This window comes from Lethenteron reissneri, chromosome 17 (assembly GCF_015708825.2).
Source record: "Lethenteron reissneri isolate LAM-NWPU_2019-01 chromosome 17, ASM1570882v1, whole genome shotgun sequence".
In the NCBI taxonomy this organism is placed as follows: Eukaryota; Metazoa; Chordata; class Hyperoartia; order Petromyzontiformes; family Petromyzontidae; genus Lethenteron; species Lethenteron reissneri.
In genome coordinates, this window is record NC_083795.1 from 3994665 (window position 1) to 4019503 (window position 24839).

The following is a 24839-nucleotide window of genomic DNA, read 5'->3' on the forward strand; positions in this document are numbered from 1 at the left end:
ACGCAACGTGCAGACCAATGCCTAGCTTCGCTTAAAAACGAATTTGCCAATGTGCATCATCGCCTAAAGTGGCATTGCCACTGGTCACGTGACCACACAAACTGCCAAGCATGCAGGGAAGCCGCCCGTTGTCTCCGCTGGGAGCGAAATATCTCTGTTGCCGGCAGCGTGAGCAGGACATCATAAGCCATGGATGTGCGTCCACAACTCCACACGCCTGAGAGCGGTGGTTCTTGACCTTTACTGCAGCCTTGCACCCCTTTGGTTCTCAATTGTTAATCATTTATAATGTTACGTTCTTTGGTTCTTTCGGTAAAGTCACGCAGACAGGATGACGATCGCTCGTGTTGTAATCGAAACGTCGCAGTTTTTATTGTTATTTTATTTACTTTTATTTCTTTTATCTACGTGACTTTACCGAAAGAATATGAATTCCTGCAGTCACGAGAGTTTTAAGTCAAAATTTAATTTATGTGAATAAATACACGGGGTTTGATGAAACAAAGTAGTTGCACTTACATGCCTGCGCTTAAATGTGGTTTTGATGATTTACCTTCAAATAAATCTGCCATGACTCCCACCCTCCAGAAAGGGTGTGCACACCCCCCCCAGGGTTAAGAAGACCCACTGCCTTTGAGGTTCAGTCAATCCCGGCGTCTCGTGCAACCTTCGACGGAAACTCAACTGGGAGACTAGAATATCCAAATTCGGATAAATGAGGGAAGATAAAAGTTTGGGCATTTACTGTTATAATGGGCTAAGAATATTTTCAGGGTCACACCAAACGTCTGGGGGATGGGTTGGGGGTGCAAACATTTTCTAGAAAATTCATCAAACTTGGGAAACGACAATTGTTATCAAAGCAGAACCATACACCAAGACTTTTGATCGAATAGAATTTCAAAATCTCTCGCCGAAACAACACCACGTGCGCAGCATGCAAAACCAGCATGGCCAAAGGTTCGGCACGTTACAAAACGTAAATGAATAATCGGCATTGGCAGTGGAGTGCCTGCGACCGGTTTCATGCATATGCGGCTGCTATGGGCCAGTTCCACTCCCCCATTTACTGCAGCGAGAGAGAGAACCACCGGGCAAAGTTAACCATTAGTGACAGCTCTGTGATAAACATCGTGGTGTCATGTAAAAAGGCCAGCGATGTTGCGCGGATGTTGCATAACAATGGCACCGGCACAAATCACCAACGGGCAGCTTCGTGATCACGCACCAAAGAACGCAGGCTATTTTATTTCTATTTTAAGGCAGGCATGGCGAACCTCGAGAGAGTACTGCACCGCGCAAGTTTTCACTGCACTGGGTGCGCGGCCTCGGGTTCGTCGTGATTAGCAGGCTCACAGCGGCGGGGGGCCAGTGTGGCACGGGGGTCAACAGCTGAACTCCCGGCGCTGTTCGGCAATGCCACCGAAAGTGGACGTTGAAGACAACGCCCACCTTGCGCGTTGCTACGTTTGCTTGTGCGGCATTTTTATCATCCACTGCTGGATGAGCGCCCCCCCCCCCCCCCTTATGCCGCACGGGTAGTGGGAGTTGTTTGACCATACTTCGCCACGCCAGTCACTGCAGACACGAATCATGTGGCAACATAGAAGTAAAGTACAGCAATGGATTTTGCTGCACTGGCCTGTTTGCTTGTGCTCTTGCCAAAATTCTGACTTTCAACGTTGGGTACTTGCCGAAAGCATGGCTCACTCCTGAAACGGGGCTTGAAATGACGTCGCAGTCAAGCATGCTCAGCGCTAGGTTCATCAATCCATGCGATTTTAAGCAACTTGAGTGCAGCAGTAGAGCGTTTTTCTGCACTGCCCCACTGCGTTGTGGCATACGAGCATGCGTAATGCCATGCCAGCGCTCGCAACAGGGCAGCATGTGGCCTCGGACTATGGTACTGTGGACCCGTGGGACAAAGGCAGGCGTTGAAGCCAACGTTCAACGTTGCACGCATTACCACAGACGATATCAATAATGTTGAGCATATATTTGGAAGGATATTTATTTATATTCATACGACGTTTTTATAACAGATCCATTTAGCGACAATAAAGCGCTCTCTCACAATGAGTCTACGGTTTGTTTAATGTGAGATGTTTTTCTTTATTCCTAACTCAATATATAAAAGAATGTAAAGAAAATTTCTTTTTTTATCATTATACGGAGCAAGAATACATTTTGTGACAACGCACACTCTATCCTAGTATTGGCTAAAGGCTTAAGAATGATCCATAGATGGCTCATCCCCTGGTAGGAAAAGAACCCGAGAACTCCTATTATCCACAGGCTTCACAAAAAAGCCACATGACCTGGACAATAAAATCATACAGATAGTAGGATATCTGTGATATCGTTCTCCCAGATTACCACACTTTAAGAGTTCTCCTGGACATAATCATCCCACACACTCTGAACTATGAAAACAATTAAACACTTATAATTACAACGAATAACATCAATAGTTTCTATACAAAATCACCGGTCAACATTGCTGGCCAATTCTCAAAAAACAACCTTGTTGTATGCAGTTGTTTTTTATAGCGGCCTTCTCCAGTATAAACGTATATATATCGCTCGAGGTTTCACAAGCACTGCATGCGCTGCATTAGTCCAAACTAATTAAAAAATCGGGCTAATACCACTAAACTTAAAAAAAGATGTGTTATTCCACTTACAGCTCGAGATCGAATCGATTGAAAGGATGACCAATTTCAAAGTTAAATTAGCAAAAGAAAAATCCACATTTCCGTAATCGAAGAGTTTGCGTTTTTGAAAGGGTGCCACCCAACCTGGAAAGCGGGCAATAGAATCAGAATATTTATTTATACTGGAGGAATCCGATGAGCTACATAGCTCAAGATGGAGCGATTTGGCTGGCTGCGACACCTGAAGGAAAACGCGCGAAAGACAATAACCTTCAAATCATTGTACTACTTTCCTTTGGATATTTATTTACATGGCTTGATGTTGTTGGTTGTCGTCATTCCACCCTTAACCTCGAGAACAAAATGGAGTACGCGAATGAGGCCCCCCCCCCCCCCCCCGTTTGTAAATGGCCGCAGTGGCAAGACAGCACGCCAAAGCAATCGCCGAAGCAAGCTTTTACAATAAACATTCCTCCGGGCAAAACACTTTCATGGGGCAGAACTCAGCGCGAGAGCGACAACGACTCATCACGCTGCAGCTATTTTCCAGCAGGTGTTCTGGATACCTGCTGGAGGACGACGACCACACTTCACGGAGGGCGTTCCACGGCAGACCGCGTGAGCAAAAAAACAAACACCCCCAGTGCGAAATGAAACATCTGCAGTTACTCCCGTGACTCATTTTCTCTTTACACAACAGTGGCGCAATGGGGCCTTGCCTTCTCGCAGCCGCCACCCTGCGGCAGCCCCCACACTGCGGGGCGACACCGTGCCAAGGTTGTTTCGCCATTGGGGCCATGAACCAGTGGGTAACGGCTGGCCACTCTTAACTGGAGCCACGGCAAATCCATCCCCCCCCCCCCCCCCCCCGCTTTAGAGTTAATGTTAAACATCGAGCCCACTTCAAAGCTTGGTCTGCACTAGATGCCGACCGCTGCGGTTGGGTTATGCCAGGAGAAAAGTGCCGAAAAGTGAACGGCTAAACCCTGTGGCTGATAAAGAAGCCGGTGCCTTTATTTCGGGCGTGAGCCAGTGGTGCAATAGCTGTTAGCCGTACTGCACTGCGAACCCAGGTGAGCTCAATTGATATGTCCTCTCAAGGTCCCTAAGATCTGGGGATGCAGATCTTCTCTGTATTCCCAGGTCGAGGTTTCGGTCTATGGGTGACCGAGATTTTCTCCCGTGTAGCTCCCAGGCTATGGAATGCTCTTCCACGAGACATCAGGAGTCTGTGGACGATTTTAAAATGCGCCTTAAAACCCATTTATACGCTTCTGCTTTTTAAACTTTTAGTTCAATTAGTAAATGATTTTTAAAATGTTTTTTAAACATTATTGTTTATGCTGAGCGTCTGCTGCTGCTGTGTTCTGTACAGCACTTTGATATCCTTGATGAAAAGCCGCTATATAAATGCAATTATTAATATTGGCAAGCGATTTCTGAACAGGTCCTGGGCCTGCCTTCACCACGCTGTGTTCAAGTACGGACAAATCACCTCCACAGCCAACATGGTGTGGGGGGGATGGGTGTCATCCAGTCATGTATTGAAAAAGGGTCGTAAATATGCACCAGGTATCCACTTGAGGCCGAGTTGACCTAGGGGAGGCCCAGGACCGGTTCAGACAATCGTCACTGGTGTTGACCGCGAGCGGGAATCGAACTCGGGTCGCCAGGTTCGTAGCGCAGCGTAGCGCTAACCGCTCCACTACGGCTCTTTCACACACACGCAATCAAACGGGGCGTTATGGACCCACATCTTTTTATCTAATCTGGCTCTGCCGAGCGCGTGTGATAAAACTTCAATAATTTTTCGGGGAATATACGCGTGCTTTAAACATAACCGATTATTCCACACAATTCTGCTGAATATACGTAACAGCTTATTGTTTTTGCTTTCAACTTGTGTATCGTCCGCCACGGCTGCGACGCTACACGCAGAGCAGATGCAGAGCAGACCGGGCGTTCTTGAGCTTAACCATCGGTGTTCATCAATTACTCCACGAATCGTTGCCTCTACGTCTTCCCCCACTACTTCTTCTGAATCAGCACACGACAGCGCAGTCTGTTATCAGATTGCACGAGGGTGGTTATTGTCCCCGTCAATACGCAAAACAGGACGCACCCAAACCACCAAAACCTTGCAGCAACAGCATTACGACGACGTCGACAACACGCACAAGCACTAATCTTTATTACAGCGCAAGGTACTCCTTTAAGTGGGCTCCTCCACCCCGGGGGAAGCCTGTATCCCATGAGCCGCCATGGGCGGTGGCGGCACCCCTCGGACGCTTATCTTGGGGTGGCCTCTGCAGTGGGGGGGGGGGTGGGGAGGGGTGGGGAGGCAGGTGGCGTCCACCCAGGGCTGCCCTTCCGTCCCGGCCCTGCCCGGAACGGCGATCCCGGTGGCGTCGCGAGCCACGAGGCCGTGCCGACCGCCGGTTCTGACGCGCCGCTCCGCTGAGGCCGGAATGTGACACGCCGCTGTCGCCCGTCATCGGCCAGGCGGCGGCAGGGACGACGCGCCCCAGTTTTTCGCACACGCAACCAAACAGGGCATATCATGGACCCGCGTATTTTTTTCGCCAATCTGGCTCGGCCGAGCGTGTGTGATAAAACTTGAGTACATTTTTTTCCCTTGGTAATTTTTCGGGGAATAAACGCGCGTTTTAAACGTAACCATACGCGCGGCAGTTTTCGCTTGATGCACTATGCTCCCGAAAGGGAGACCGTGGCGCTTGTATGTCGGTACCGTATGTACGTTGAACTTATTTTGCACCGTAACATAGAGCCAGCCGTGCTAAAATCGGAGGTGCGGGCGTCGAATGGGCGAGTTGAAGATTCGTGGTCCTTTTTCTTTGGGCAAAGGTACCGTTTCCATTACACTACGTGTTTAAGAATGGCATTTGGGTATCTAGGAATGCAATAATATAATTACAAATAAGCTCATGCTGGGCGACAGATTTCATGGCCGATACTAGCGATGCTGGCTATGGAACAACTTTCCGTATGTGCAATCTATTGAATGAGCCTGTGCCACACGCCAGGCCGGTTCATGGGCAAAGAGGGCACAACATTCGACGAGCCAGCCTCGTGGGTGAGAGTGATCTGCCTGCCAAGCACAACAACAACGACGACGATGACAATATTGATGCTCTGAAATGAAACCTGAATTCGCTGAAGCAGCTAAAACTGCCATTGGGTTACTGCGTGTTAAGTGTCGGTGCTGGATTATTTTGCCGGTGAATTATCTGCCCAGTAGTCTCTTTTATCCTTAAATAAGGGTTTAAAGAACTCTTAAATTTTTGAAATTTTTATTATTATTTTATTATTTACCTTCTACGTGACTTTACCGAAAGAACCAAGAATATAGACCTCTTAATGTTGGTCCACCGGACTTAAGGAGTGGAGACTTCGGCACCTTAGGCGGACGCGCCTCAATAAACACGCACGTTAAGAGTTTAATTGAATACATCGCTTTGCGAGGCGACGACAAAGACACCAACGGTGGGTTCTCAATTAAAAACTCGATACACGAAGCGCACCCATCCAATCCCACAAAAGCACATCTCCTGCTGGTCGAACCCCGTGTGAAACCTACCCCCCCAGCACCGTCCATCACTCCACTAATACGGCAGCTTTACGGCTCCCCCCCCCCACCCCAGCCCGCTTTCTCCACGTCTCTGCCCGCATCTCTCCCCACGCCGGAAGCGCCCACTGCTCAACGCACGCGCAGGCAGCCACCTCTGCCAAGCGGCGGTGGCGCACAGCCCAGCAATAGGCAAAGCAAATGTAGCGAGGCGCCACAAACCTGAACTCATCCCTGCTCATGCCTTGTTGACCTTTAACCTTCTTAGTTCCTTAATAGCTACATGTATGCTGCGTGCCAAAATGTAAAAATGCTGATCTTGGAGCGGATGGCATTCACTTCAAAACGGTTTTTAAAATGACCAGCGATCAAATGCAATTTGGACACCATTGATAATTTCGCCAACGAATATGCAGTTCCCAATGCAAGCCACCACCATGCTTCGAGTCGCGGGCCCTTAGAATATAAACACGACGTTCGCTTTCCTCACGTTGAGAACTTTGCTGCTACGGAGCAGTTCGGCATTCATTTACTGAAACCACCCACAGGAGAAGTGGTCACGGTTAAAGAACAATGCGGGGGAAATAATAGCGGGCACTCCCGATTGCATTTCTTTAGGGGTAATATTTCATCTCCGTCTCTGCGTAACCAGTTCCAACGGCCCGCTTGCGGTTTAGAAGCCGAGCCAAACAAATGTGCAATTTATGTTGCCGTTTTAATTTGAAGCGCTGCAGTAATTTTCCGCCGGCAAAACAATCGCTCGTTTTGTTCACGCGTTCCTCGGCCTCTTCGCCTTTTCGCGTTGGGGAGTGTGGGGGAATAAAAGCGTTGCCATTTTTTTTTTTTAAACCACGTAAATTTCACTAGAGTCAATTTAGACAAACCGGTGACAAGGTTAAATATCCCGCGTAACTTTTAAGCAGCGTTAAACGTTACGAAAACAAGACTACAGCTGACTCAAAAGGCCAAAGAAAACACTACGGCTACCAAAAAACATATTGATCTGCTCTCTATTTGGTATCTGCGTGCGAGCGCACAGAGCAGCGCATTGTTTTGATTTTCCGTTAACTCGGAGCGATTCTTTTTTACGATTAAATGACAGTTACTGTTCACATGGCGAAATGGATCCAGTGATGTCGTCTGCACCCACTAGAAAGTGGAATTTCACCTCCGGACAAATCTTTACAGTGTCACAGACACATTAACCCATGGCGGTGCTGACCTGTCCACCATTAACCACCCCCCTCTCCGGGTGCGCCAGCACCACGCCCGACCGCCTTTGTCTCCCCAGTGGTGATGTTTACTACACACCGCACCAGCTACTCATTTGAGGCTGAGTCGCCCTAGGAAAGGCCCAGGACCGGTTCAAATAATTATAGGTCACTGGTATTGGTCGTGAACAGTACTTTATTGTTCAGTTGAATAAGTAGATGACAAAACGGAGTTGATGGGGTGGCTAAATAATTCAGAGAAATATGCATCAATGTACTACATATCCGAGGATCGTAAGAGGTTGCGGTAGATTGGGGAAGCCTTCATCCATCAGGGAATTAACTATGCCTGATGATGCTAAGGAGAAGTATAAAGCTAAGTCAGTCACCCACGATGTTGTCAATTGCTGATAATCAGAAAGCCGACAAAAAATAGACCGAGAGACATTCTCTTGTTAACGGATCTCTCTCATAATTAAACACTTGTCGTACAACATACAGGGCAGATTAATTCGTTGTATACCAGACAGTCAATAATAGCAGGGCAATTAAGGCAATTGCAGTTATAATCTTGAGCAAGCCAACTTAAAACTGGCACTGCTCCTCGGGCAACAATAGCAAAGGAACCTCCCCACGCACACGTGCCCATCTTTGCGGGGCAGATGGACCGAGCACCTGCAGGGGTTGAAATTCTATGCCTCGTTCCGTTCGAACGTGTGTCACAAAAAATTAACCCGTAAAAACTAAGTTTTTCACTATAAATTCTTTATATGCGTGGCATCGGTTTTATTTTATTATTCATTTCTGTTTTTCTTGAGTAAGAGTTTCATTTTTATCACATTGGTATTTTAAATTAAATATGAAATGTTTTTTTTCCTAAAAAGTGGAAAATTTTGGAAAAAAAATTTCACAAAAATAAATTGTCACGCACAACGAGTCTGTGTGCAAAATGTCAGCTCGATTGGATCACGGGAAGTGGGTTAAAAAACGACCGAAAGATTTGCACGGTCGTAAGCGCGCAAGCAAGCAAGCGAACTTAATATAAAGGATTTAAAAAATTACGCAGCCTCCCTCCACCATCCATCCCTAACCCTCCCAACCAGCAACCTCCACCCCCTTCCTTCCCCACCACCCCCCCCCCCCCCAAAAAAAAAGTCCCTTCACCCAAAACCCCACTTACCAATGCCCCAAAGCCAATACAAAAACCACGGGGCCAGCTCCCGCTTGCTCACTCCCCCGCAGTCAGCCGGCATCCGGCTTAGCGTTAACCCGATCCCCATTACCAGCAGACGAGTGTTGTTTTGAAAGTGGCCGCCCCCCCCCCCCCCATTCCAGCCAGCCAGAAACATGACCTTTGACCGGGCCTTTTCAAAACCATCAGCCTCACTCTCGCCTCGCGGGGAAAGATTTATTATTTTTCATGCTCGCGTCTGTTCTGCGGTGCCTACTCACGAAAGACAATCAAACGTCAACTCTCCTATCGCTCGGTTGAGTTGCCGCTCAAACACAACACGACAGGAATGTATAGCGCCCAAGCTCTGGTTTATTCGAACATGTGATTTCATTCAGAAGATTAATTTCAGAGGAATTTCCAAAACTCGCATATAAAACCTTCAATGGAGACATTAAGATTGGGAGAGAATGGCTCATTTTTAACTTTCAGAAGCCTTCCCATGAACGTGGGCATGTTAAATAAAACGCGATGTTGCGGTGCGGCAGATTAATACGGCTTCACAAATTAAGGAATGTACAGAATTTGAAATCTTTCACCATTAGAAATTCACACACGGAAAGCAGATGCATTATACAACAGTCACCACGTTTTTCAATGAATGAAGAAAACTTTGACACCACAAAATGTTTCGTGTCAGATTTTTAATGACCCTAACCTACCACAAACGTCCGTGTTCAAGACGAGGCTTCCACTCCTTTAACTCCACGTCTAAGTCTTTTTTTCCCGGTGTCCCGATATTCATTTTCCATGTCGGTCTCAAACTCGTTCATAAAGTTTGAAAAAAACCCACCAAATGTTGACTCCACGCGGGATCAACTGTATCATCCCACCAAACACATGAGCCTTTCAAAACCGAGAATCGCCGTCCGCTTTTTTTTGTTCCTTTGTTTGAAACAATGAAAAAAATGGGAGCCAAAACCTGCACGGTTATCTTTTTAGTGGCGTAAAGATGTACAGTTTAACAGACGTCCTTCCAAATCCCCAGCAATCCCACTAAAACACATCTCTGTGAGCATCCAACTAGATTACATCGCTGGACTTGTGGTTCCAAAGCTGGGGGTTTTAGGTAAGAGAGCTTTTCCTTTGTCAGGGGAGTTTAGCTTTTTTGTACTGGAAATAACAATAGCTGCTACTCTTCCACAGTGTGCCATTGTATTTGAGAGGGCTTTCATCTCAATATTTCACGGTGAAGCATGTAAACTTTACCACCACACTCATCGAACGTGCTCGCCGCTCGTGCGCAAATGTCTGTGCACCAATCCACAATATTCAAATCGATTAAGCGTTCTTTGTAAAGTTCAATTAAAACAGAATGGCCATACACTGTACGAGGCAGCATACACATTGCTGACAGGAGAATGTAAATACATTTTAGAAAATCTACATAATGCTTTTAGTTCCCAAAATTGCCAGTTCAGTACAACAAGGCATTAGGGAAGATGTGGGGCTATTTTTAAACAGCTTTGACCCCCCCCCCCCCCCTTTCTTCCCCTCACTCCATTACTTCTTCCCTCACCTTCCCCTCTCTACATAAAAGTGCACGCACACCCGCTCAAGGTTCCCATTCGGCGGGGCAGCGAGCCCAATCTCCTCCGTCCTCTATATCCAGGAGCACAGAGTTTGGGACGTACGTCCGCGGAGGTTTTATACTCCCCAAACACTGCCCCCCCCCCCCGCTCCCCATAGCGGGCTCCTGTTGAAATATAAAAAAAAAACATTTTTTTATTAAAGGCTTTGGTTACCTTGGAATTCTTCTCAAAAATATCTATAATATTTTTACATCAAGAGGGCAGTAGCCAAGGAGGGAAGGGTACTCTCTCTCTCTCACAGGGCTCAGTCGCCAGCCCTATCCTACAACCTGCAGAATCTTGATTTAGTGAGTGCATGCACTGCTTTAATAGAGAGACAGGAATTTATGAAGCCCATGTCTGGGTTTTTATTTTTACAGATTCATAATTTTGGACACCACCATGATGGAATGGTTAGCTGCACACTGGATTCACTAATCCATATCATATGCTCAATCTTCTGGCGCAGCAGCTGAAACAAACGGGGCAAGATTCTTAAATTCTCCCACCATGCATCAGTCCACCCAGCAGTATAAATGGGTACACCACAGTTAGACTATCGACAGGTCACGTGTGGTGGTGGGGGGGGGGGGTAAATAGTGGGTACTCCGACATTCCAAAAAGGTTTGGCCAGTGTTGAAGAGTAGGCCAAGATAGCCTCTAGAGGGGTTCTATAGAGCTCCCTCTTCTGGAGGCCCTTCCACCTGCAGTGGCATCGGCAAGACATTGCACGGCTGCACTTTTTGGGTGCGTGACGTACAGGGGTCGGTGCCTTGACACTGGATCATTCCTCGCTGCTATCCCCATCTGCAGGCTGCTGCCTGGGACATTATTGTAACACTATACAGACATCCATCCACGTCCTGGTGCTGCCGGGAGAGCCAAGGTCAAAATCAGAGTGGTTCGCAGTCGTCTTAATTGTGCCGAGGCAGCAGTGTGAGCCGAGCCTCGGTGCTCGTGGGTTAACGGGTCAATCGGCGATTGATATGACAAGCAGAGCACAAAGACTTCTACGGTGACAGATGTGCACACACACAAGACTCAGAGTACCATGAATGGCCGAGGCATGGAAATATACTACGTAATAGACATTAAGACAAAGATAGCCATAACAGCCTTTTGGGGCAAGTGCTGTTCGAACCTATTAATCGCTGGCATGGCACACGAGGGGGGTAGGTGGCCAGCACCATACCCGGCCGCCTTTGCCTCTTCAGTGGCGATGTTTATACACCGCACCAGGTACTCATTTAAGGCTGGGTTGACCCGAGGGTGGGGCCCAGGGTCATTTTAGATATCACTCGCCACTGATGTTAGCCGTGACGTGACTCGGAAAGTGAGCATTTTTCCACACCACGTGGATACGTATTAGCACAGGGGAAAGGAAAAACAAGGAAGAAAACCTGCACGCACACTTGACATACCCTGAAAAAAAAAGTGCTTCCTGGTTAGGGCAAAAGGTTCCCAGTGGGGGTGGGAATCACAGCAAGGGCAAGATCAGTTCCATTCTTTGAGGAGAGAAGATGAAGAGGGAAGAAAAGGCCCTGGAAGAGGGGAGCGGTGGCTCAAAACGCGAGAAATAAAACACTCGCTTTAATAAAAACCAATAAAACGAAGGTTACGTGGGCATGTTGATGGAAGACGCGAGGGTACAGCTCTGCTAACTGGCTCCATAAATAACAAGTCAACCCCCATGTCTTAAACGACGCTGAATTGGCAGTGGTGCGCAAGAACACATAACAACATTCAACAAGTTCATCGACACTGCCATTAAGCGGATAGGAAATAAGAGATAGCAGACAATGGGCCGCTCCTTCGTGACACCTCCGATTGGCACGGTCGGCTACGTTCGGTGCGAAAGAAGTTCAACATGCGTGCATACATAGCAGAGAGAACAACGCCATGTATAGGCATGGCCCTTTCACTCGGGGCCCTGAATCGGTGACTTCGTGCCCATGGGGTGGGGGGGGGTACACGCTGGTTGCGCACCATGGCAGTCAACGAGGTTCAACAGTGCCCCCTTTTCCTGGTGTTCATAACTCGTTGTTTACGGTTTGTGAGAAACGAATATCTGGGATGCCAATGACGAAAGCATGGAGCGAGCAGAACACTGGGCTGGGGCGAGACTGCACAGAACTCCCTCCAAGTACTGTATATGTTAAACAGCCATTCGTCATGTACACACGCGCGTACTCGCAGTCGCCTCGTCCATGACACTTGGCATGTGGCTCCTTGAACAACTTTGAGCCTCATTTATAACTTTCCATAAAAGTAACCATTACAAGATGGGAGACTTATTTAACCGCACGCCAGGACAACAAAAAAAATATCAACAATTTTTGGCCTAATCCTGTAGGTCAAACTTCTTCCTTTGTATAGACATCGTATTTCTTTTATTTAACAGCTTTGGAAATTTAAACCACGTGCAATCATATATATTTTTTGAAATATACCATGTCATTTTCATGAGGGTGCTTTTAGATATTGACATTTTACTTTTTATGTATTTTTTATTTGACAGCAAATGAAACATGTATACACTGCATAATAACTGCACCACATATTCAGTACAAATATAATTATTGAAATAAATCACGTACAGAGCCCTCCTGTAAATCCACCGCTGGATGAAGCCTCCGCACGTCATACAGGTCAAGGAGGAGGTTACTGGACGACCCTTCGCCACGCTGGGCAGTAGGCGAATCAAGAAAAAGTATCGAGGGCACAGGACCAGTTCCTTTATCACTCGCCACGGACACAAGCCATGACTGGGACACACACTCTGGTCGCCAGGGTTGATCGTGCAGTGGCAGTGCACCAACTACTGCACCATCGTTCACTCCCCTGCTCCCTCCCCATATTCACCACCCTCTGATAACTGTAAACACGGAAGTTTATCACTTGTTACATTTAGTATATTTATATTTCTGCGCGTCAGCAAATAAAACAAGTTGCATCTATTCGGTGCAATTAGCACGGTTGGCGACGAACGGTGTTAAAGAAGCTCGACAAACACAAATTGCAAGGTGTCACAATGCCTCAAAGCGCCTTGTAGAATCCGCGTATTGCGTGCGGGCCGCGTGTAACGAGTCTGTCCGTGGGGGCATTCGGCCAAGGAAGGAAGGCTGAGGGCAACGGTGGTGCGTACACAATTGGCGGGCGGGGGGGGGCGGGCAGCGGTGCACTGCGGCACCCCTGTGTTGTTCGACAGGCCTCGGTGTTGTATTTGCCACCGCATTAAAACACGGCGATGGTGTTTAGAGGAGGCGCGCTCGGCCACACTCGGTGCCGGCACCAACAATAGGGGCGGCACGGTACATTAGGCTCGCTCTTCAAACAGAGGCCCCTCTCCACCTGCTCGGGGGCCGGCGTGTCACTTGCTATTCTGTTTATCTAGGCCGCTTCATTTGTCGAATTCAAAAAACATTAAAAATACATAAGATGCGCGCACGCGCGCGCGCACATACTAAACAAACTCGGGCGTGAATATGACTTGCACGACCGTCTGTGGCACCCAGCGATGGATCATCCTCGTGTAAATATAAAATCAATAAGACGAAGAGGGTCCCAACCCCCCCCCGCCCGCACTCCCCTTCCTCTAAGCCATCCATATGCACCTCGATACAGATATAAGCCCTCAGACAAAAACACGTCACATCATAAATCCATCTGGAGGATACAGGTACGTTTAAGACTTCCTCGCCGTGTTGACGCCACTGCCTGCGGCTCAGCGTCTGTAATCAATCTTACACCGATAATATATTTATTTCCTTCCGAAAATGTATCAATATTACCCAACTTAATAACGAACGCCAACATTTTTCTTTTCGACAATCGACAGCGACGCTAAAATTACGTGCCGTCTTTAGTCAAAGGCAAGGCGTGTGTGTGTGTATGGGATTTGATTGGTTTAGTATTACACGGGCATCAAAAAAAATATTCAGAAAAATGTCACGTCAGTCCGCTCAGCCTCTTCCAACAGAGGGGGTAAAATTTGTGACCAAGTGTTTGCTCGGTTGATTATGATGTGACAATTTGATTATCCCCTTTTTGCAATGCGATTGGACGCGGTATTCTTTAACCACGGACAATGAACGAACAACAATGGGAGGCTTTATCCGCCGTGTTGTTTGGTCACCTATTTTGCTTTCCTTGGAACAGCTACAATATTAAAGCTAACTTGGCCCACATGGGTGCCAAATAAATCTGGAGAAAACTAATAAGCAACACATGTAGGCCAAAAACCGAAATTTCACTTTGGACATTCCTTCACTTAGAGAGCCAGTAAGTTGACCGAGAAATGTTTTTTATTAACAATAATGCCGATTAATATTTCTATTGTGGCTTTTATTTTAACGGTCATCGTTTGCGTTGCAAGTGTAGTTCATGCCCGTCTCAAATGAAAAAAAGCTGCGATTGCAAACGAGTGTGAAGGAACGCTCGCAGCAGGCCACACGAGGGTATGGAGACGCAAGCAACGTGAATGACCCACTGGTGCGAGCTTTAGCGTAAACACAAATTGTTGTGTTCTTTATAGTCTCAGAACTTTCCCAGCACCTTCCCAACATACAGCCCCAGACCCCCGCTGCTGCCCCTCTCATATTTATTATTTTTAACGCCCCACGTTCCCAAGCTAGCATCTATCAGCTTCTTGGACTCGCCCGTCACACTGTAATCACATGGAACCAGAGACCCAGCCACGACACACATGGCAGCCAAAAACCTAAACAACGTCGATGAAATGTATGCTGCGTATACACACACACAAAGAAGGGCACTTTAAAATGACTTCTTAAATTGGACGATAACAGTTCAAACACCAACACACATTACACTGTTAGTTTTTAAAATGAATGAACTTGTTGTACAATTACTGTGTGGAAAACATTATGGCGGGAGGCAGGGGGGGGGGCATTCTTTGTGAAATATTTGAACACCCCGAATATAGCGGGGTCGAGCGGTGGCACAGTGGTTAGTGCATTGCGCTATGAACCGCGTGACCCAAGCAGAATTCTCGACCACGGCTAACATCGGTGCCGAGTGATATCCGAACCAGTCCTGGTCCAGCGACGCCCCACCTCCCCCACTTCACGAACCTACACTGACCAGCATGGTGAAGTATGATTTTTTTTTAAATGGTTAAAATCAACATGGTGTGTGGGTAGGTAGGCCTTCATTGCAACAGACCACAGTTTGGCAAGCCAGGAGAACGACACTTGTTGGCAGATTACTAATGGAGCAGCACCCTTTCATGGGTAAGACTGCAGCTGCAAAATGTGACTTTATTTGTTTAAGCCCCAAATGCTGAAAGTTTACTCTCAAGATCAATGCCGTTAATAGGTAACACGTTCCCGTGGTTTTTTTCTCTTCCATTTCCCTGAAGGCCAGGACACTCGTCAATTAAACATGCTCCCTTTCCCATACATTTATTATTATTATGACTGCTATCACAGTTGGGTTTTATAATGTAGTTTTTGGCCTCGGCTCAACACTCATTCCAGGGCAATGTCACATCGCAAAAAAACCTCTGCGCACAACAAAACAATCATTGACGTAACTGGTCCCAGATGCTGAACAATTGATAACGCAAGGATTTTTTCGTGAAATAACGCTCGAAACACAAGCAAATTGAAGGCACGAATGCGCAAAGACAGGATGGCGGCTACAGATTAAATACGCCGGGATTTGCCTGAAATGTTAAGGCTGTCGTTTTCGCGAAATAAGAAACGCAAATTGGCCGCTGCATTTCCTACGCAATAATGGTGCAAAAAAACGGTAAAACTTGAAAGCACTTGTAATAATTTCTGCTAATAGTAGATAACAAAAAGTGGCTTCAGCTGTTTGGATATTAAATTGATGAAACATTCTTTTAGAAAAAGCTGTAGGCTTGAGCAACATTTTTTTGTTGCGCAACAACGCAATAATCGAACGCGGCAAACTAAATGGGGAAAAAAAAAAAAACACGGAATCAAGCTTCGCTAACCGTTTTAAAAAAACAAGAACAATCCCGGAGATGGGCAAAAAAAGTTCTTTTCTTTCTAATAAACGACTGGGAAATTAAGCAACAAAAAGTCACAACGGGGCCGAATAGAGCGCCATTAGCTCTGGTTAATAAGGAGTGACTGTAAAAACTGGCCGCAACCCGAGCCCCCCCCCCCCTCTGCTCTCCGGACCTAATTGCTCTGTAACGGAGACGGCGGCGTGCTCAAAATGGCAAGCGTCTGGACGCACGAACGTCTATTAGTGCGCCCCTCTGCTCCGGCAGGACCTTGGGTGCTGTGCTGAAACAGAACGGGAGAGCAGGCAACGTCGCGAGCCCGCTTGGCCGCCCGCACACACGGACGCACGCACGGCTCCATCGCTCGTTTAAAGCGTGGAATGGGCCACGGGGCCGGCCCGCTTATTAAAACGCAGCCACGCCCGTGACGAACCCGCTAAAACTCAAACACACAAGCGGGATTTCTTAATCTTGCTGCCTTGGCCAAGATGAATGGCACAATGGCAGGGCAGGGGGTCTCAGAGGCTAAACCTGCCATCCCTCCTGAGTACGGCTGACTGGCCCCTGGTCCACGACCCCGTGCCTGAAAAGGAGACCCCCCCCTCCACCACCACCCTGCCCTCACAGCGCCTTGCCCACTCACTCCCCTCCCGTGAATGTAAGGGCACAAGCAGAGCCGAGGCCCCCGAAACAATGCTGGTCTTGTGCGGCCTGGGTTAATCTGTGCCTGGGGGAAAGCCGATCCGGGCAACTTGTTTGTAAACTCTTGCTTGCCAAGAGCATTCCTTGGATGGCTTTGCTTTCCCTCCCTCGCTGCCCTCCCCCCTCCTCCCCCTTCTCTCCCCATCTGAACACACTGACCGGTCAGTGACCACACTAGAGATATGATGGAAGCATTTCCACAAACAACAACGCAAGGTACGAGAAAACCTGCCCAGCATGGCCTCGTAGCTTTAAAGCACCACATGATGGTTGAAAATCAGAAAAAAAATTAAATACGGTATTAACTGATGGGACGGAAAACTACATTTGCAGAATAAAACATAAATGTACCGCCTAAACATGTCTTCATCAGCAATCGCTTTGGCCTATAATGTGACATGCAAATCAATCATACCTCAAGGAAAAATATTAAATACTCAGGGTCCTGTTAGTTTTACTCATAGATATGGCATTTTAAAACCAAATATATTAGCTTCTATAATGTATTAATTTGAACTTTAGGAATACCGGCTGAACAAGAGCACAGCTTTCGTTTTCACGTCACACGTTGCTGGCTTAACGGCACCAGTAAATATATCAACAGCTCTTTTTTTCAGAATAAAAAAAAAGTGCGTTAAACTTCACGGCAGACCTTGACAGAACAAACGCTTGGCTCTCAGTTGCGGGAGGTCTGAAGTTAACTGAAAAGAATTACTAATACATGACTTATCGGCAATCAAACCAAGCAGACAAAACTGTTTACACAAAAACTGGAGGATCTTTATTCTTCATTCCTAACAAGTCGCCTATGATGTAATGTTTTGGAGAAAAATAATCTGCAATCTATTTGTTTTTGCCTCATTACCAGGTAGGGCCCACTGAGCTATATAGCTCTTTTTCAGAAGTGACCTGGCCACAAATGATAGCTCAACGAAGTGGCTTATCATCGTGTGGAAATGTATCGCATCAAAGTACTCCAAACGCATGTTTAAAAATGGAGAGAAAAATAGGCAGCCCGGAGAAAAATCCAAGCGACCACAGGGAGAACACGCAAACTCCAAATATATAGCTGGCGTCAGGGTCGGGATGGAATCGACGACCTCCTGCATGCCAGACGAGGGAGTTAACATTTTGCCAAGATCCCTGGTCTACTGGTAAGAAGACATCGTGTTGTCTCATTGAGAACCACGTGGTGCAAAGTTATCAAGGGCCGATTACAAAATTGCAATTCGTGTTCAAGCGCGTTACATTTGATATGTCTTCATGTATGATAATTTTTTCGTATTTTCACACCTAAATACCAGCGCCAACCACCCCAAAACTCTAACAGATGCCAACATATTGAAATTCAGAAGACTGAAAGTGGCAAATACATAACAATGAGTACTTTAATTATAAAATACTAAATCTTTTAACACAAATGAGACTGTGAAGCTTATTAAAATCACGTGATTCTAGTGGCTATTTGTACACGTGAAGGACTATGAAAGATATTCCTTCTTCAGACTATCCTCATGCAAAAGAAATTCACGGCTGTGTAGGTTTTTCTCGTTTGTTTTTTTCATTAAGGCTGTCCTTTTTTTGTCAGCGGACGATAAAAGCGGCCACAATATTGGACTCGATAACAAACTCATAAATGATGCTGCAGCAGCAGCTTTATTATAAATGCCGAGCAAACTTACCACACTCTCTCCCAAGGAATTTTCATTCCATACCATGCAAGGCACACAGTGTGTGTGCGAAATGTAGATTTTGGACTGGAATATCACAAGCAAAGCCCCCCAGACATACATAACTACAGCTAAGGTTAACTAGAAACCTCAACCTTTTTTCTTAACGAAATATACTTTTACATAAAAAAACACAAAACATACGCAGCTAAAATCCCGAAGTCCACTACAAACCAACACGATAGAACACACACAAGAGTGAAAGCAGCGGCGTGGCAAACGAAACCACCAGAGTTCACCTTTACCAGTTAAACACACACAGGGAGAGGGGGGGCTGGTTCTGTCCCTGTACCGAGGCATGAATAACAAAGCCCAACCCGCACTTAGCTGCTAATGATGTTCATTCGGATTGTTGGCCGCACCCAAAATCTCACCTGGCTTCTCCGTGCACAGAGAGATGGGTGCCACCATTAGAGATGCATCTCTGCTATTTGAGCACACTACGCATAAACGCACCCAGCTCAACTACCCTAAAATGTACATATTTAGCAAAGATGCCTAAGGTCTTGGTAAGTTTGTGCCGAGTACAGTTTTATTGTTATGGTAGTGTTTTGGAAACACAACAAAATTATAATGTCAATGGGCCATTATTTGGGGGGTAATCTTGGTGGAATGTTTTAAAGTACTGTATTTAACAGAACATTTGTTTGTATTAACAGCCGTTTGCTAAGACCATTTAGCATGGAGAAACGTAGAAGTATGGTCAAAAAAACTCCACCACGAAGATGCCCACACTGCATGCAGAGGCCCTCATCCAGGAGCGGACTGACAAAAGGGGACTATACACTTTCCCCCACACACACACATCACACAACAACAATATTAAGTCACACCTGCTGTAAAACACAATAAAAACACACACACAAACAGCAATGCTATGCAATAGTCCTGTTAATCCCACGTTGAATTTCCACACCACACCAAATAAAATGGAATCTCACGGAAGACGGGCGGCCGTCATCAACGCAAACTGCATCGCCACGACGGAGACTCACCCGTGGGCACGGCGACTCTGCTGGACGGCGGACGAGACGAGGTGAGCGTAACAGCGCACACGAGCAGCAGCAGTAGCAGCTGCTGACACGAGCTCGAAGTGCGGCAACAGGCCATGGCTGGAGAGGGCTGAGCTGGCGAGGTGGCTTTTGGTGGTGGCGGTGGCGTGTGTGGCACGGGCTCGCTGGGCTCTCAAGGTCTGCGCTGTGGCGTCTCCATCAGATGCACGCTGGCGCGCGGCAAGGACCCGCGCTCCCTTCCCTGCTGTCGCAAACTTCCTCGCCCTCTCCTGCCCGTGGCCTGTGTGCGCTTTTGTCGTGCTGATAGAAGGAGCCTGGCAGGGTCAGATCTCAGCAGAGGGCTGACCGCATAATGGATGGCCCTGCACATGGGTACAAACACACACGCGCGCGCACACACACACACGGAACCGCAGACAACTCTGTTAAGAGTAAACAAAGGGTGAGAAGCACTGCATACATTTAATTCAACACCGTTATTCGAGTCGCATCTAACAAAGCAAGACCACGCGATGTATCTGTTCCTTCCACTCGTGCGCTTTTGAAGTGTGTGCACCAGAACTAATTTACACATGAAATACACAAACACTGTGTGTGTGTGTATGTCCCAGCAGTCTTACAGAATTGTTTCCAAAAATAGCACAAGCAGTAGCTTTCAAAGACTCTTGAGTATTTGGATCAATACTTGAAGAAAAAATAGAACGCTTATTAAACATAAAGAAAAGTAAGAACGTTGTCATTTATTTAGGTTTAAAGTCACTCTCTCAACCACATTATCTGCTTCTGCATAGTTGGACCATTTATAACAAATGCATTTTAATCCAGTAACCACAGCTTAAAGCTGTATGCATATTTCACGTTGCGCCACGCACACCACTGTAGTTACACGTTCCCCTCTGGGTTACTGTTTTGTTTTCACTTAAACTTTTTACAGTTTTTCCGTCTGTTAAGCAGAGACCCAAAACTTTTGTGCGCGTACACTTTCAGAAAGTTGCACCAAACACCGTGGCGGAGCTCGCCAACACCATCATTGCGATCATAAAAAATCAGTTTTGTTTTCACTATAAAAGTTTAGATGTTTTTCCGTCTGTTAAGCAGAGACCCAAAACTTTTGTGCTTTCAAAAAAGTTGCACCAAACACCGTGGCGGAGCGCGCCAACACCATCATTGCGATCATAAAAAAAATCTTCAAAACCACACACACACACAAAACAGCAACAACCGAGCTGAGCGCACATTAAAAAAAAACATTTACTTTGTGTGTGTTGCCTGTGCTGGAAGTTGAACTTTGTGGGGGGATGTTGCGAGCTGTGAGCCATTTGCTCTCAGAGCCACGGTTTGGGTTTGCTCGCACGCTGCCCCTGCCGACCTCACTCGCGTCTGGCGCTGGAAAATCGTGGTAATGCGTTCTCTGTTTAACCTACAGCCGTGGGTAGAAGGCTACCCACGGCTGGGTAGAAAACCGTGATCTGAAAGAGAGAAGACGCTGCTAAAAGCCACGGCTTTGCTGTATTCGGTGTTTTTGACACTCAATCCGCTTGTGTTTTTCCCCCTTTCACTTGTAAAGCATACATTTTATTTTAAAATTATTTGCTTAACTTTCCTATACTTTGCACTTCCTGTCGTGGTTTTTTTATATTGCTTGTTGTTGTAACGTTCCGACCCACCCCTAACTGGACATCTGTGGAACAAAAATACTTTATAGCTCATCGGATTCCTCCAGTATAAATAAATATTCTGATTCGCTGGTGGCTCACAGCATGTACATCTGGAAACCTGGCGTTGAGAATGGTGGCATTATTACCGATGACGGTGGTGATGACGATGATGTGCTCTGGAAGCATGCGTGCCACGGCGGTATGGAGCGGCCGAGATGTCATGTAATCGCCACGCATGTTACGAGCAACTCATACATGTTGCCGGTTTTGTGGGAGCAGTGAAATACTTGTGGCTGGTGTGTTGTATGGCACCGTCTAGTGTGCCGTGCCAAAAAAATATACTTGGATTTGAAATTATATTATCGTAAGCTTTGCAATTTCATCTTATTACCCAGATGTCATTATGGGTCTCGCTCCGCCGCGTCTGGCATTCCGACTGAAATTCCCACACGGCACACAAACGCACCACAAAATTGCTGCGGGAAGCAACTTGCTGCTAACAACTTTCATTGCTTTTCCAGCAACAGAACGTCAGCGAGCAGCAAGCACTCTTGAAAATTATCACGTGCAGTCGTGGGGTTTTTCATGGACCCGCAATTGTATTTTGTCCATTGATGGGATTAGGAGCCGCAAACAAATGATGTTTCCACGAGATAACGTATCACCACTGTGCTCACAAACAGGCTAAACATTAACCCAACCACCACCAAGGCTCCACAGCCACCACCACATTTTTTCAAAAGGTGCCTTTTTTTCTTTTACACCCATTAATCAATCCAATACTGGATCAAAGCCTCCAGCCATGCAGTGTTGGCCATGGGGGGTGGGGTGGGGGGTTTGTTGGACCATACTTCACCACTTTGATCAGTGCGGTTGCTCAAGACAGGCGCCCAGCAACGAACCAGTTAAGTTATCACAGCCACTGATGGTCGCCGGGGAATCTAACTTGGCTTTCCGGGTCAATAGCACGGGACCACTAACCGTTGCGCCAACACTCGACTCGATTTTTTTTGTCTTTCAAACCTTAAAAATCCCCCACGTTGTTACAGGACCCATTAAATATTTGGCATTTCATAAAAGGGCCCTCAACAAAAGAAATGCGTGGCGCTAACGTATTAAGCCTTCACAGAATGTCAAATTGATGTTGGCTGCTGTCAACATTAGTGAAAGGTAAAACCCACCCATTAATTTTTTTTGTTCAAAGAATCTCACGGACAAAATAAAATTCCACTGCTATGCCTCTTCTTCTTCTTGACTCATGTCCAACAACCAGCGCTTTTGGTGTTGGCATTGGCAAATATTGAGGCACGGGCATTGTGGTGCTGCAGGCCATCTCACGAGACGGATCTCCATGGTTTGCCTTCTCCCGACAAGCACATTGTGATGATGCCATCCACCGCACATCGGTTTACTTGAACGAGAACGACGTAGTAAGATCGTGCGTTGCTGTCCGCCCAACAAGGCGCTTACACCGAAGCCATCCCAAGAAGACAAACGCAGTTGGGTACAGCCGTGATGCACGTTCAACTGGCATAGCAAAGCAGCATTTGATACAAACACATCAAAAGCGCGAAACAGACTACACTTAACAACCACTCGCATACCCGGTCCAATGCTGAAGAATTAAGGTCTCCCCCTGAATTCGTTTGACCATACATCACCCCAAGGGGCTTTGGTGAAACAGGCGTCTAACCCCAAAGACCGGTGCAAATGATCACCCTACCAGCTGACCGCCCTTACAAGCCGGGACCAGGAATCTAAAAATCAAATATATAAAACATCGATTGTAGGGCTGCATATATATGCAATAAAGTAGTCGGAGCCGTGGGATATATGGTACCCGTGAAGTAATCGATCGTGAGTACTGCGCTACTCCGAGTAAGCAGATTAATAACATCATCACGCGCGTAAAGACAAAGATCCACACCCCTCGTGTAGCCTGTAACAGACTGTTGGGGCAAGCGCTGTTAGCGAGCACCTATTAAGGGCCGGCACTGTGGGCACACGAGGGGGTTGGGTGGCCAGCAACCAAGCCCGGCCACCTGCGTCTCCCGAGTGACGATGTTAACTAACCACCACACCAGGTACTCATTTGAGGCCGAGTCGACCTAGGGGGGGAGGCTCAGGACCGGTCCCGGATGAATCCTCACTGCCGGTGTTGGTGGCCGTGCGTTACGGCCACCGCTCCCCACTCATAAAGACACATCGCACACAGTAATCGCACAGACACACACACACACACATAGACACACACACACACAGACACACACACCGACACACAGACACACACACACAACAAACTAACCTGCTGCTGCTGCTCGTGGTGTCGTCGCTTCTTCCTTCGAACGTCCGAGCCCCCCCCCCCCCACGAATGTCTCCACACGCTTACAAAGATCTCCGCAGAGGGACAACGCTCCTCTCCTCTAGGATGAGAATCCTAAACCCCCCCACCACCGCCCCTACTATCTCGGTACTCAACGGAGAGTCGAGAAAATAACAAAGAAAATTAAAAGAAAACAAGAATCCCCTCCACCCCACGCAGGCAGGCAGAGCCACAGGATCAGAGCCGCCTCCTCCTCCTCTTCTCTCACGGATTCTTTCCCACAGCAGCAGCAGCAGCAACTCTTCTTTTCTCGGTCTTGCCGCTCACAACTCACCACTCGTCTAGAGTCTAGCACAGCGCAACAATGCGACACAAGTCCGACGCCGACGCCGCTGATGATGATGTTTGTCGCTTGTTTGGCGTTGGTTCGTCCCTTTGTGCGCTGTTCCTCTGCCCGCACACTCCTACTTCACGCGGGAGCGCACGCGGTGTGGCTTCCCCGTGCGTCTTCTCCCCCCCCCCACCACCACGATCCCACAACAGCCCCCGGAGTCCTCCTCTCTCTTCAGTATCGTCGTCGTGGTGGTGACGATTGAAGCATCTGAGCGCGCACGTTGAGCGGTGCGTTGGGTGCGTTGCCCGCGCAGCAGCAAGCAGCAGCGTTCACGGCGAAAGCGCTTGCCGACTAAAGCAGCCGGATCTCATTACACTTACACTTTACGCACAGACACACACACACAGAGAGACACACGCGCACACGCTCGCTTACTTACACACCGCACGCCGCAACACGTGGGCGGCCAGTGCGCGTGGCTCCTCCCTCTCGCTCCCGGAGTAGCCACGCCCACCCACGCACTAGCCACGCCCATTTCCACACTAGCCCCGCCCACTAGTTCGTGTCGCCCCGCCCACTCCCACGATAGCCCCGCCCACTCTCACGATAGCCCCGCCCACTCCCACGATAGCCCCGCCCACTCCCACGATAGCCCCGCCCACTCCCACGATAGCCCCGCCCACTCTCGCGATAGTCCCGCTCACTCTCGCGATAGCCCCGCCCACTCCCACGATAGCCCCGCCCACTCTCGCGATAGCCCCGCCCACTCTCGCGATAGCCCCGCCCACTCTCCCGATAGCCCCGCCCATTCGTGGCCGTAGTCCCGCCCAC

General features: G+C 47.7%; 1 protein-coding gene across 3 annotated transcripts in view; it reads right to left on the reverse strand.

Moving 5' to 3' along the window:
• The window catches only part of LOC133343336 (fibroblast growth factor receptor 2-like), an 83789-nt gene extending 59373 nt beyond the window's left edge, over window positions 1-24416 (reverse strand). For all 3 annotated transcript variants that reach the window (XM_061552863.1, XM_061552861.1, XM_061552862.1), the window contains exons 1-2: window positions 23657-24416; window positions 19676-20055 (exon numbers count right to left, since the gene is read on the reverse strand). In XM_061552863.1, coding sequence (XP_061408847.1) covers window positions 19676-19790 — 115 coding nt within the window. In that variant the 5' untranslated portion in view covers window positions 19791-20055; window positions 23657-24416. The remainder of the gene's footprint in view (window positions 1-19675; window positions 20056-23656) is intronic.
• Window positions 24417-24839: the final 423 nt, after the last annotated feature.